The following is a 12638-nucleotide window of genomic DNA, read 5'->3' as shown; positions in this document are numbered from 1 at the left end:
GAAATGAGCTGTTTCTAACTACTAGGGGAGCAGTAGATCCTCATCTTCAACACAGAGTCTGCCATTTTGTTTCTACAGTAGCCTTCTTCCGGAGTCCGCCATGTTGTTTCCATAGTAACCTCAAAGAGCATGGATACCAAGAGGCGAAACTCCGTTGACTTTCTGCCAACAGCCACTAGGGGCGCTGCCGCCATTTTGCCGCCCAGACAACATGCAAGATGTGAAGGAGAGAGGAGGAGAAAGTAAAAGAAAACAGTGTAGTGCAATTAACTGCAACAACTATCAGTGGAACACCCCGCACCTGGCCTTCCACCGTTTCCCGAAGGATCCCGACAGAGGTGTAGGTTTTAAAGTGTTTTAATATTAATATGCCAGTTTTCGTGGGAAGATATATGTATATGTGTATAGGCCTATATATGGCCTCTTGGACCATTTATATCAGAACTGATTACTGCTTTAGCTTTAAAATATATTAAAATAGCTTATATATTATTATTATTATTATTATTACTGTCCCCTTACTGTACAAACTGTGAATAAATCTTTATTCCTTACTATGTGACGTCGCCATTAATGTATTAATGTGTTGTTTTTGTTTTGTTTGTTTTTTTAATTTTTTGGCTTATGGGGTGATTTTGATGGAGTAATTAAGTTAATCCTCTCATAAGTGGATGTAATATGTAGAGATGCCATCTAGGCCGTTTCTCCTCGTTTTGTTTTTTTAAAGTCTATATTTTGCTTTACAAAAACGTGAAAAAGCAACTGTGACCAAGCTATCACGAGGTGAGTAGCATTGTAAGCATAATTAATAGCAATATACTTAAGTCTGTCTGTGTGTTTTTGTATGCAAGCGGGTCTGCTGACAGTCCAAAATGGCGGCGGTAGGACGAAACCATGGGCGAGTCTGTTGCTATGGGGCGTTCTATTGAGCTTCGCCTCTTGGTATCCATGCTCTTTGGTAACCTTCTTCCACAAGTTCGCCATGTTGTTTCTACAGTAGCCCAGGAAGGACAAATCATACAGTAGTACTAGTTTCCATCTTTCTCTTTCCTTATAAAAATCTTGTTTCTTCTACTGCCTTTTATGTTATTGATTACATCATCTGTTCCATCTTTCATTGTTTTGTTATTTACTTACTTAACAGCAGTACTGGTTTATAGCATAGAATAATGTACCAAACTAAATGGCTCATAAAACATGGAATTTACAGGGTTTAACTCGCTGAGATTATAGTTTTCATTTGTGAAATATAATCTGTCTTTTATACGCAGCAGCATGCAGAAAAAAATGTCTAATGTAGCGTAAAAAAGTAAATATAGTTCTTCTGGTTTGTATTGTTATTTATGTGTAATGATCTCCCACCAGTCCCAGCTGATTTAATACTGTATTTTATATGCTTCTGCATCATAGTAACTGGGCAATTTTATCTTTGTGAATGTACAAAAGTCAATGTGCTTTATGGCCTGTGGATTTCAAGCCAACAAATTAATATTTGATTGTACATGGGAAAGAATGTACCATAACAGTTATGTATCTATTATTGTAACATGGTAGACATCCTCAAGATAGGTGTAAAGCCCATGGTGACAATAATATGCTATATGTTACTATGAGGTTACTTTGCAAACTAAATATAATTCCATTCTCTAAGGGACTGTTCTTTACTTATCAAAGGAGGGGGTGGCTGGAGTGTGGCTTAGTTTTTTGTTTATTTGGTTGATTTTGCTTTTTATAACTTCCCCGAGTGACTGGTGGAAAATGCATGACTCTCCCACCACCATAAATGAGTCATTAGATATTTAAAACTTACCTTTTGATGTTTGAAAGTGAAAAGTTAAAAGTTGTAGACAAAATCCTGGACTTTACAAAAAGCCTTGTTGTGCATGCTGGTTAGTTTGTCCGACAGTTTATTTTTGGCCAAATTTTAAATGAGATGTAAAATAAAGCGATTTTGATGAAATATCACTGTTTTAAGCTCAGAGTTGGTTTTGTTTGTTTTCTGACAGAAGCGTTTGTTGCACAAGGACAGTCAGAAATGTGAAAATTACAACAATAATTTTTTTTACAGATTCTGGCCACGATACACAGTGTGATTTTGGAAAGTTCATATTTCTCAAATTCTGGTTTGTAAGGCATTGTTGTATTTATTTAAAGATCAGCTGTAAAATAAATAAAACAATGACTATTTAAATGTGTATGCCCCTACCCTGAGCCAAAATAAAAAACATAAGTCCCGCCGTAGTGCTTAAAAAAATATTGCACCACCCCCTCTCCCTTTATAAATAACAAACAGTCCCTTTGGTATATTGATTTTCTCATTGGTAGTTTCCATCTGTCAAACTGTTTTATTTTGAAAATCTCACCCGGAAACGTATTGCTGTATTTAGGGTCACTTGTCGCGAGGTGCTCTTCACTTGTTCTCAGTGCGTCAACTCGTCAAATGTGATTAATTTCAGCTGTGGACATTTTATTACAGGACAAAGGCAACTTATCACGAGCGGAGGATCAGATCCGTGTTTTACCTGAGCTGTGATGAACGGATGAACTTTACAGGAGAGATTTAATGAGACTGTAATTCATTAACATCACGTTGGATCGGATGGGTGTACCGTCACCTCCCTGCGGCCCACAGTTGTATATGTGTGTTTAGGACTCGACTAAAGTATCTGGACCAGCTGTGGACCCGGACTACAGAAGTGCCTAGTCCACCACCATCATGGCCTCTGCCACCTCCACCCCCGCTGCCGCCTCCAGCGGCCGCTCCAGCCGCTCAGCCAGCCGCCGCAGCGCAGACCCCGGCCTGCCCACCTCCAGCACCAGCCCCCGGCTGTCCCGGGTCCAGGAGAAGGATGAGCTCCGACACCTCAACGACCGGCTCGCTAACTACATCCAGCGGGTGCAGGAGCTGGAGAGTGAGCGGTCTTCTATATTGTTTCAGCTGGAGGAGAAAGATGAGTCGAAGAGCCGGGAGATGGGCAACGTGCGGCGGCTGTACGAGGAGGAGTTGGCCGATGTGAGAAAGTCCCTGGATGTCCTGGCCGGAGAGAGGGCCCGGCTGCAGATCGACTATGGGAACCTCTGCGAGGAGTACAGGAAACTGCAGACCAGGTAGCTGCGTTAGGATGTAGCCGGGTCCCACCATGCAGGTGCTGGGGAAGCTGCTACACCAGACTCCGTTCAGAAATTGCTTTTTTTAAAGGCAGTATTGCACAGCGTGAGACTCCCGCACCTGCTGGACACAGATAAAAAATTTCCACAGCACATTCAGGTGCTGCTTTATAATTCGGGGTGAATTTAAACACCGAGCTGCAGGTATCTCCTTAATATTCCTGCTTGTTCACACAGCTCCTGCAGCACTGACACACTTGCTTTCACACTTCACTGAAGCCTTTAATTAAACACTTGCAGAACTGAGCATTGGTCTGTAATAAGACTTTGGTTTGACATTTACACCTGCCCACCCACAACAGGTGTATGTGTTGAAATTTGTTAGTTACCTGTTGGTGATATTTTTATCATGTGGAAAACAAATGGATTTGCAAAATGGACAACACAGATGGAAGAGAGTCATAGTTTGGGAGACTGACTCAATCTAAAGGAATACAGTCAAAGTGGATTTTAGGTTGAAGTATGTTTGGGGATATAGTTTTGGTAATCCAACGTACACTGAGACGAGACTTAACAGTTGCAAAGTGACCAATGCAGCCTTAAATCTGCAGAAATTTGAATGAAGTTTGGCATGATATGAGAGAACGAGCTAAGTCATCTTCTGATAATGATGTTGTCCCACTTCAGGAACCAGAAGAAGGAGGGTGATCTGGCGAATGCGTTGGCCCAGTGGAGGAAACTCGAGGTGTCTCTGAGCTCCAAGGATGCTGAGTACACTAAGCTGCTGTCTGAGAACAGGAGACTCAACGATGACTTCACTGACCTGCAGGGCCAGCTGGAAAATGTATGAAGTCAAGCTTGATTTACACATGTTAGGTTACACACAGAGGGATGTAATGGTGTCCATTTTTGAGGGCCTTTAAAGCCCCAAATGTAGGATGAGAAAATGACTTAACTTTCTAGTAGCGTAACCAAAATGCCTGCTTGTCAGCGTTTCAGTTATGTTATAGATTCAGTGTTTGATGAGCTGATATTTTAAGATGTGTTAACTGTGTGTATGTGCTGGGGGTGGGGGTGGGGGTGTCACCAGGTAGAGGGTGCACTGGCAGACACAAAGAACCAGCTGAGCTCTGAGATCCTGAGGAGGGTGGAGATGGAGAACCAGGTGCAAACACTCAAAGAACAGCTGGAGCTACAGAGGAACATCAGCGAGCAAGTAAGACACAAACCTTCACCTCAACCCAGTTTTGAATCCCACCAGCTCCCGTCGTCCTCTGAGATTAATGTGTTAATTGTCTGCATCGCGTCAGGGTAGTTCTTGCACAGCTCACAGTCGTTTCTGTTTTGTAGGAGATGTTGGAGATCCGAAGCCGACACGAGAGCCGTCTGGTGGAGGTGGACTCAGGACGACGGAGGGAGTTTGAGAGTAAACTGGCCGAGACGATGCAGCAGCTGCGGCAGGACCACGAGTCTCAGCTGCAGCAGTACAAGGAAGAAATCGAAAGGAACTACAGCTCAAAGGTACAGACGTGGAACTTAAAGAAGCGGTGTGTAAGATTTACGGGGATGCAGTGGTGTCTCGTGGTGAGGATTGCAACCAGCTGGAACTTCTCTTGGAATTGCTCCAGTTTCATTGTTCAGGAGGTTTTTACCAGGAGCTGAATTATCCACAGACGTCTCTTTGTCTCCGAAACAAACAGACCAGCTGATTAAAAACTGGCAAAAACACTGAATAAAGCAGTTCCAGGTTACAAATCTACGCTGTTTGGCACATCACAGATGAGCCGCTCGCCCAGTGCCTGCTGTGTGTGCTCACCTCATTTCTGGTCCAGGCGTTCAGGGAGGTTTTTACTGGGAGCCGAATTATCCTCAGAGGTCTCCTCCTCTCCAAAACAAACAGATCTGGTGATTTAAACACAAAGTAAAGCAGTTTCATTTTATAAATCAATATTTCTTAAAAGCTGTTTTGCACATTGGAGACGGGCTGTTAGCCCAGCACCTGCAAGTGTATGCTCACCTTATTTCTGATGCAGACATCCAGGGAAGCTTTGACGGGAGCCACATTATCTGTAGAGGTCTCCTCCTCTCCACAACAAACAGACCTGCTGATTTAAACCAGCAAATTCACGGGGAAAAAAATGTTTTTGCGATATTGCTTGTTGCAGAAGGGCTGCTAACTACGGTGGCTGATGTGAAAACATGAATGGTTCTATCTAGAGTCAGTGTTTGGTTTGTCTGTTCTGAGCTACTGTAGAAACGTGATGGTGCAACATGGTGATCTCTGCAGACAAGGACCCGCGCCGTATGTAGATATAGACATGTCATTCTGAGGCAACGACAACACAGTGACTCTTATTGTTCTATATTCCATCTTAGCCAATACTTCCCCCTAAATCCTACACGCTGGACCTTTTTAAGATAATGTTTTTTGAAAGCGTACAAATTTCTTGCATTTTTTTTTTTTATTACTTGAAATTTCTGATATCTGATTGAATCCTTTCTGCACTGCAGTTACAGAACGCTCAGCAGGCTGTACTGGACAAAAACAACGCTGCGTCATCCACCAAAGATGAACTGGAAACCACCAAGCTCAGAGTGGAGAGCCTCAGCTCCCAGCTCCAGCAGTACCAGAAGGATGTGAGTGCAGTCTGTAAGGAAACACGAACAGTTCTGTTGACAAAATAAGAAAATACCACAGGCCACAGTATTCCTGACTCCCATGATACTTAGAGGTGGCTGTGTGTAGAGTGGGTGGGTGTAGAGGGGCTGAGCTAGTTCTTGTTCTTCTTCTGCAACCTGAAAATACTTGTGTTCTGTGGTAATCTTTGTAGTACAGGTATCTGTGCAGGTTGGGTCTAGCAGTAAACAGTTGTCTTCATATTATTCTCCTTTCTTGGGTAGAAAATGGTGCTGGAGAGCCGCTTCCAGGAGCTGGAGAGGACTCTCGACAGGGAGCGTGAGGTTTGGCAGCAGAGACTCGGTCAGAAGGAGCAGGAGCTGCTGAACATGAGGAGCCAGATGTACGCCCAGCTGGAGGACTACGAGAACCTGCTGGATGTCAAGCTAGCCCTGGACATGGAGATCAACGCCTACAGGAAGATGCTGGAGGTGGAGGAGCAGAGGTACGGCCGTCATCTATGTACACTGTGTGACAGTTAAGCAAGGCATCAAGATCTCTGGGTCCTGGTTCACTGTCTGGTGCTTTTGCTCCAAGTTTTTAAAATCTAAATAAATGTCATTTTCTTGTCAGACTGCAGCTGTCACCGAGCCCCTCCCAGCACACAGCTATACCTCGTATGTCACATGAGCACAGCAGCCGCAGGCTCCGAGGGAAGAAGCGGAAACACGAGGGAGCCTCTGGCAGCTCGCCGGCCTATAAAATGTCCAGTCGTTCAACAGAGCACGGCGCTGTGAGCATAGCAGAGGTCGACATAGAAGGAAAATATGTTAGACTGAAGAACAACTCTGAAGCGGTGAGGCTGCTGGATGATGGGGTTATTCTGGGGTTTGACTTAAGGATGAGCACGAGTACTCCATTTAGACTTAAGAACTGGTTCAATATAACAGTAATCGTGCCTTTGAGATGTTTTTCTGCTCTCACACACTGCTGTGCTTTACATGTTTAGTCAGACCAGTTATGTTTCATATTGTTTTTAAGTTGACTAAAAATGGTGTGCACTGGATTAAAAGCTTGTTCCTATTCACTGAATCGAGAATCAGCTCTGAATTACGACACCAGAAACTCAATTCCCACCCCTAATTTTATTTTTAAGTTTCTTGTTTAAAGCTTGGACACGTCTTTCTACAGAACTGTATTATATTCTGCATTAAACTGCTTCTCGCCCTCTTATGTGTTTCCAGGAGCAGCCACTAGGTGGCTGGGTGGTGCGGAGGACGTACCCAGACTCTGGAGACCTCTCCTTCCACATCCCCTCCTCCTGCATCCTCACTGCTGGACAGACACTCACAGTGAGTACTTATTGTTATTTATGTATTTCCCTGAGTTCTCCTGCAGAGAGGGAAAACTCTCATGACAATATTAGTGGTGGGACAGTGTGATTTGTTGAGCAGTTTTATGGGGGCACTCCCAAGCAAGTCAGATGTGTGAATTACATGTGTGTATGTGTGCTGTTAGATCTGGGCAGCAGGTGCAGAGGCGGAGGCTGATTCAGGGGACCTGATCCTGCAGGGCCACAGGAGCTGGGGCCCCGTCACTGATGTACGGGTGATTCTACTGAACCCCAACCACGAGGTGGGTGAAGCGGTGTGAACAAGTGTCATCTGCCTCAATCACCGCAATCAAAGTTTATAGTTTTTGATTTAATTTCCTTGAATAAAATCCCAAAAAGTGGTGTCCTTAATGTTTAAGAGTATCTCAGCTAAAGCCACATTTTGAGCCAGTGTTTTAGATCCTAATCAAAGTCATAAGACAGCATTTGTAAAGGTGAAGGTGTTTGTTCAGGGTACCTGAAGTACATATCCTCTCTGTCTCGGCTATCTTACAATGCTGTATCTAACCACAGACTGTATGGTCGGTTGTTTTGATGTCTTGAGTTTGGCATTTTGGCCGTCGCCATCTTGGATTTTTGGAGCTAGAAGTGACCACATTTAGACGAAAGGTTGGAACGGTTGAGGAGCGAGGTGCAGACACCTACAGGGGTCTGATTTTCAAGAGCTGCGGTCCAACCAGCACAGCAATGGCAAATACCGCACCTGCCCCGCATCCAGGACTTATGACCAGTTAGTTCTGCAACCTGACCCTGTAAGGAAATTGCTGCAGCAAACACTGAAGAGACTCGGAGAACCACGGAGAAAAGTTACAGCCAGCGGGATTACTTTAATCGCATAATACAACCCAACACACAGGTTGTAGAATACAGCAGAGAATAGTAAACACAGCAAAGACAGCCCCGTTCATCCAACTTTCAAATGCTTTTATACTATTTGAGTGAGTGGGCGTCTGTTCATCTGTGTGTGTGTGTGTGTGTGTGTGTGTGTGTGTGTGTGTGTGTGTGCATCTATGTGCAGACAGTCTGGGTGTATGACCTAAGTGTCCATCAGTCAGGTCATCCTAGCCTAAACGTTCTGTTCTCTTGTTTGATTTCCAAAGTTCACCAACTCAAAAACAACTCCTTATACGGAGTTCTTCCTATTGCAGAAACTGACATCTGATCAATTGTTTCTACGACCTTTTGCAACTGACGTCATTTTCACCTTTTGATATAGAATGATACATTATCTGCTTCTACAACCCAACCTGTAGACACAAGATCTGCGACCTGACCTGAAACTGCAGTTTCTATAATAACCCTGCACTGCTCAAATAATTTGGTCAGGCAGCACATTTAAACTGTTCATTTTGGGATATTACATACATTTGGTCACCTGAAAAAGTTTTGTTCAGCATTCTACTAAAAGATCCTCCAAGGAGTCGGATATTCAGTTTTGTTTTAATGGTTTAAGTCTGTTTTTTAGCATTAGTATCATCACAGTTAACCATCCCTGCACCATGCTAACAAAGCTAACAGGTAGCATAAGGATTATCTCCACACTCTCATCCAAATATGGTCACCTCTGTCTCCACAAATCCAAGATGGTGACGACCAAAATGCCAAACTTGAGGAGAATGGGAAAACAGGAGTCCAAACCAACGGGTGATGTCACAGTGGTTACGTCCATTATTTTATGTGGTCTTTTTTATGTAACTCAACATAATCATGTGATCCCTCTTCAGGAAATGGCGGAGCGCAGGGTGTGTATGCAGCACAGAGGTGACGAGGAAACTGAGCTGGATTTTGATGAAGAACTTGTCGCAGGCAGTGAAATCCAGCACTTTCGCAGACAGGTAAACACACCGACTCATAAAACCAGCCAGAAACAAAACATTCAATGTCCTCTGTGTGAAGTGTTCTCACAGATACAAGCTCAAACACTTGAGTTTATGAAACTTGACATCACTTTTCTTTCTGCTGACACTGAAGCCAAAGAGGAAGAAGAAGAAGTGTTGTTCTGTCTCTTGAGTGCAGAGCAGACAGCGAGCTGTACAGTAGGTGAGGAGGGAGGTGCTTTCACCTTCTGCCCGTCTGCTCGTACCCAGTGTGTGCTGCGCTGTGTGCTTGTCCCAGGATGCATGGCTTGTTTCATGCATGTTGGATTAGCTGCTGCCTCTGTGCTTTATTCAGCAACATGCCAAATGTAATGGGTAAAAATGAACACTGTGCATCACGAAGCAGGTTCACGTGTCTGAATGAAGCAAGTGTTTTAAGTTGATGGCGTCTGGAATTGACGATAGTGATTTTGGGGCTGTATCTGGTGAAACATAAAGGACTATCCCTCTCAGTGGCTAAAACAAACACTTTCAGTGGACGTACATTGACAGTGCGAACATACCCGAAGTGGTTACACTGCAGCCTGTCGCTCAATACTGGACCAATTTCAAATACCGTTGTTCCCATGAGTCACTTAGACACAAAAACATGGGAACATAGGATTCAGGTAATAAAAAATACCATAGTTACTCTTTAATCCAGTCTTAAGGCAGTTTGCTTTGACTTTAAATCTCTACAACCCACAGACTTCCACTCGATCATACGTGCTGCCATTTTCTGCTTTTTGATGAAAATACATAGATATTTTGGGTTTTCCAGCTAAACGTCTGACATGTCATTAATATTGTTTAAAGTTCCAGTAATTTGTGCACAAAAATGAATAATTGAAGAGCATGATTTATAAATGGATTTGCACAGATTAGTTTTCTAGTCCTGAGACCTTCTCCACTGCTCACCATTATTCCTCAGTGTGTCTAATATGGAGCTCAGCCCTGTAATATACATGTTTTGTTTTTTTAGAACAAGTACAAAGGATGCAGCAGAGCCAATGATGCAAGGAAGTACCAAACTAATCCAGCTAAATATGAATTACCTTGCATTTTTAACATGTGGTAACCTGCAGTTCTTAAAGCTACCACCCTGTTTAGACCTGGTGTTAACATGCGCTCTAGGTGATCTAATCACAAGTGGACAGCGCTAAATACAAGTGTAAACGACCACCAAGACGCATTGTCCAATCACTCAGCCATGCATTTGACCACATATCTTTTGTAGTGTAAACACTGATGCATCCCCGCGAAGGACTACGTCATCAGTGCAGGACGTGGTGGTTGTTTTGGCGCTAATCTACATTTATATTTTATGTTGAGTTGGACAAAGTGTTGCGTGATTATCCATCGTTTCTCCCTTTGGAAAGAGACGTGTTAAATTCTGCTGACAGCAATATCTTCAGCTGTACTGACACAACTGCTAACGTGACAAACAAGCGTGCTCCAAAGGTGTGGATGTAATAATTGTGCACGGGGCAGTAACATAATTTGAGCCACATGGTCAGCTGGAGACGTATGATCGACACGAGTGTGAATGGCGATGTGTCGCGTCTGTCTACTTGTGATCAGATCATGCAAAACACACATTAATACCACGTCTAAACAGGGCCTAAGATGCACTTATTTGAGTTTGAGGCTCAGAGAATTTACCCAGACAGCAGTCCTGTAAGTGAAAGGAAAACATCCAGATCCACTGATCTGGGTTTCCTGGTTGCCACACAGTGACAGCTGTTTGTTGCTCAGTAATAACACCCTGCTGCAGACTCATTCCCCACACCGTCCCCTAACTGCATGTTCAGTGCTACCCAGCCTGCCTGTAAGAAACCAGCATGTGTCCTGTGATGGTAACTGGGGACATTTGATAACGCTGCTGTGTTGTTTTTTTTCCAGGATCTATCTAAGGGTGAGAGCTGTGCCGTCATGTGATCACTGCTGTCCGTCTGAAGAACCCGGACCAGCTCTGACCTTGAATACAAACATCTGCTCCTATCTGGCCCCGGTGTTGTCCCGTACAACAAACTCCAGTAGAGACATTTAAACGTCAGTCTGAGTATGAAGACCTCAGACTTCGCCTTAGAGCAACAGTATCGACCTCAGTATTCCTCACTTTGTCTCATCTCTAACTGCACAAGACAAGATACGAGCTTTGCCTTGATTTGATCTCATTTAAATGAATGTGTGTGTGTGCGTGTGAATTTAAAAGTGTTAGCTTAATAAAGTTATAAATACAGTTGGCTCTATGTATTAAAGACTGTTTATTACAACAAATGCAGTTATAGTTGAGTTTGGCGGGAAACGTGTGCTTGAAGGAACTCCCAAGTCAAAATGGCTCACACACGTAATAAACTAAATTAATAGCAGGACAGTTTTCAGCAGCACGGGCTGAAGGGTCGATCCACCTGTATACCCAACAGAAAAATCTCATTGTCAAACTAGGCATGCAGATGGTGTAGGTTTCATTTGTCCTGCTCACAGCACTGGGAAAAACATAAAATGCGAAACACAACAGGTGTGATTCCTCCACGTCTTTATGTGGTCGCCAATTTGTGCATTTAGTTGCTGAGGGTAAAAAAGAAATTGAAATAAAATCTTAAATATTGCAGCATGATTTTGCGTCTGGCTGCAGTGGCAAGGTATGATAAAGGCTGATGTGAACAATCCAGAATAAAATAGGAATCATGGTCCTGCATTTCTGGTTCTAGAAGACATTTTCATCACTGGGCAGCTCATGCCAAAAAGTGAGAGGCAATGATATGGATGCCTGTTTCTGCCAGTAGGGTGAGAAAAATTAAGATTTAGTAATTCTTTGTATTGAGGAACTTTATCAAAAACTTTATTTCAAACTAGTGAGAAACAGTGTCAATACTGTGGCACTATTGTAGGGTTAGTACTGGTACTTTAACTAAACATTTACTCAATGATATGTTTGATAAACAGACACTTTCTATATTACAATATCCGAAATCTAAGAGGATCTCTAGTCTCATATCATGATATTGATATCAAGTAGATATATATTGCCTAGCCCAAATAATCAATTTTGTATCTCAAAATGAGAAACAATTTCAAAATAATGACGTAATATTTCAACATAATGAGAAATGGTACCAAGTCATTTTACGAAAGTTTCATTATTTTGAGATGCAAAGTAATTTTGTTAAGAAATCTTCTCATTTTGAGGGATTCTTATTCTCTACATTAAGTCATAATGTTGGGAAAGTTTCTCAAAAAAAACAAAACAAGATTAAACATTAAACTGGCAGACATGGGCCTCTATACAGGACAAAGTGAGGTAGGTGTAAAACAAAGAACAGGTTTGATCGCACTTCTTCGGTTTATGGCCAAACACCTGCAGAACTAACGACATACTGATCAGCCTCAGCTCTGCTAAAAGGTGGGAAGCAGCAATTAAACTTCATGATGTGTCAGTGGCTGGTGCTCAAATAATGTCATCTTGTCCCACTGCCCTGAGTTTTATTTTGACAAAATTAAAATAAAAAATGTTTAAATGAGAACATAACTATGAACACTTTTCATGGAGATTATTTCTTCAGACAGTAGATCCAATGATTTGTAATGAGCTTTGTGGAATATCCAGAAAGACTTTATTGCTCTATGATTTTTTTATTTTTTTTATTTAATATGTCATATC

At 42.7% G+C, this 12638-nt stretch overlaps 1 protein-coding gene across 3 annotated transcripts; it reads left to right on the top strand.

Moving 5' to 3' along the window:
- Window positions 1-250: 250 nt before the first annotated feature.
- On the top strand, window positions 251-11216 carry lmnl3 (lamin L3). Of its 3 annotated transcripts, XM_049561753.1 has the most exons (13): window positions 251-340; window positions 2477-3108; window positions 3796-3952; window positions 4199-4324; window positions 4459-4629; window positions 5620-5745; window positions 6010-6230; window positions 6359-6581; window positions 6970-7077; window positions 7244-7360; window positions 8843-8953; window positions 9090-9158; window positions 10877-11216. In XM_049561753.1, exons 2-12 carry the CDS (start codon window positions 2717-2719, stop codon window positions 9126-9128), a joined length of 1791 nt encoding a protein of 596 aa, XP_049417710.1. In that variant the 5' UTR covers window positions 251-340; window positions 2477-2716; the 3' UTR covers window positions 9129-9158; window positions 10877-11216. The 3 variants fall into 3 exon arrangements, with proteins under 3 accessions (XP_049417710.1, XP_049417700.1, XP_049417719.1); XM_049561743.1 differs by lacking the exon at window positions 251-340 and having other exon boundaries at window positions 2395-3108; XM_049561762.1 differs by lacking the exons at window positions 251-340; window positions 9090-9158 and having other exon boundaries at window positions 2395-3108.
- Window positions 11217-12638: the final 1422 nt, after the last annotated feature.

Source organism: Epinephelus fuscoguttatus, linkage group LG2 (genome assembly GCF_011397635.1).
Source record: "Epinephelus fuscoguttatus linkage group LG2, E.fuscoguttatus.final_Chr_v1".
Classification (NCBI taxonomy): Eukaryota; Metazoa; Chordata; class Actinopteri; order Perciformes; family Serranidae; genus Epinephelus; species Epinephelus fuscoguttatus.
This window is presented reverse-complemented; position numbering and strand designations above follow the sequence as displayed.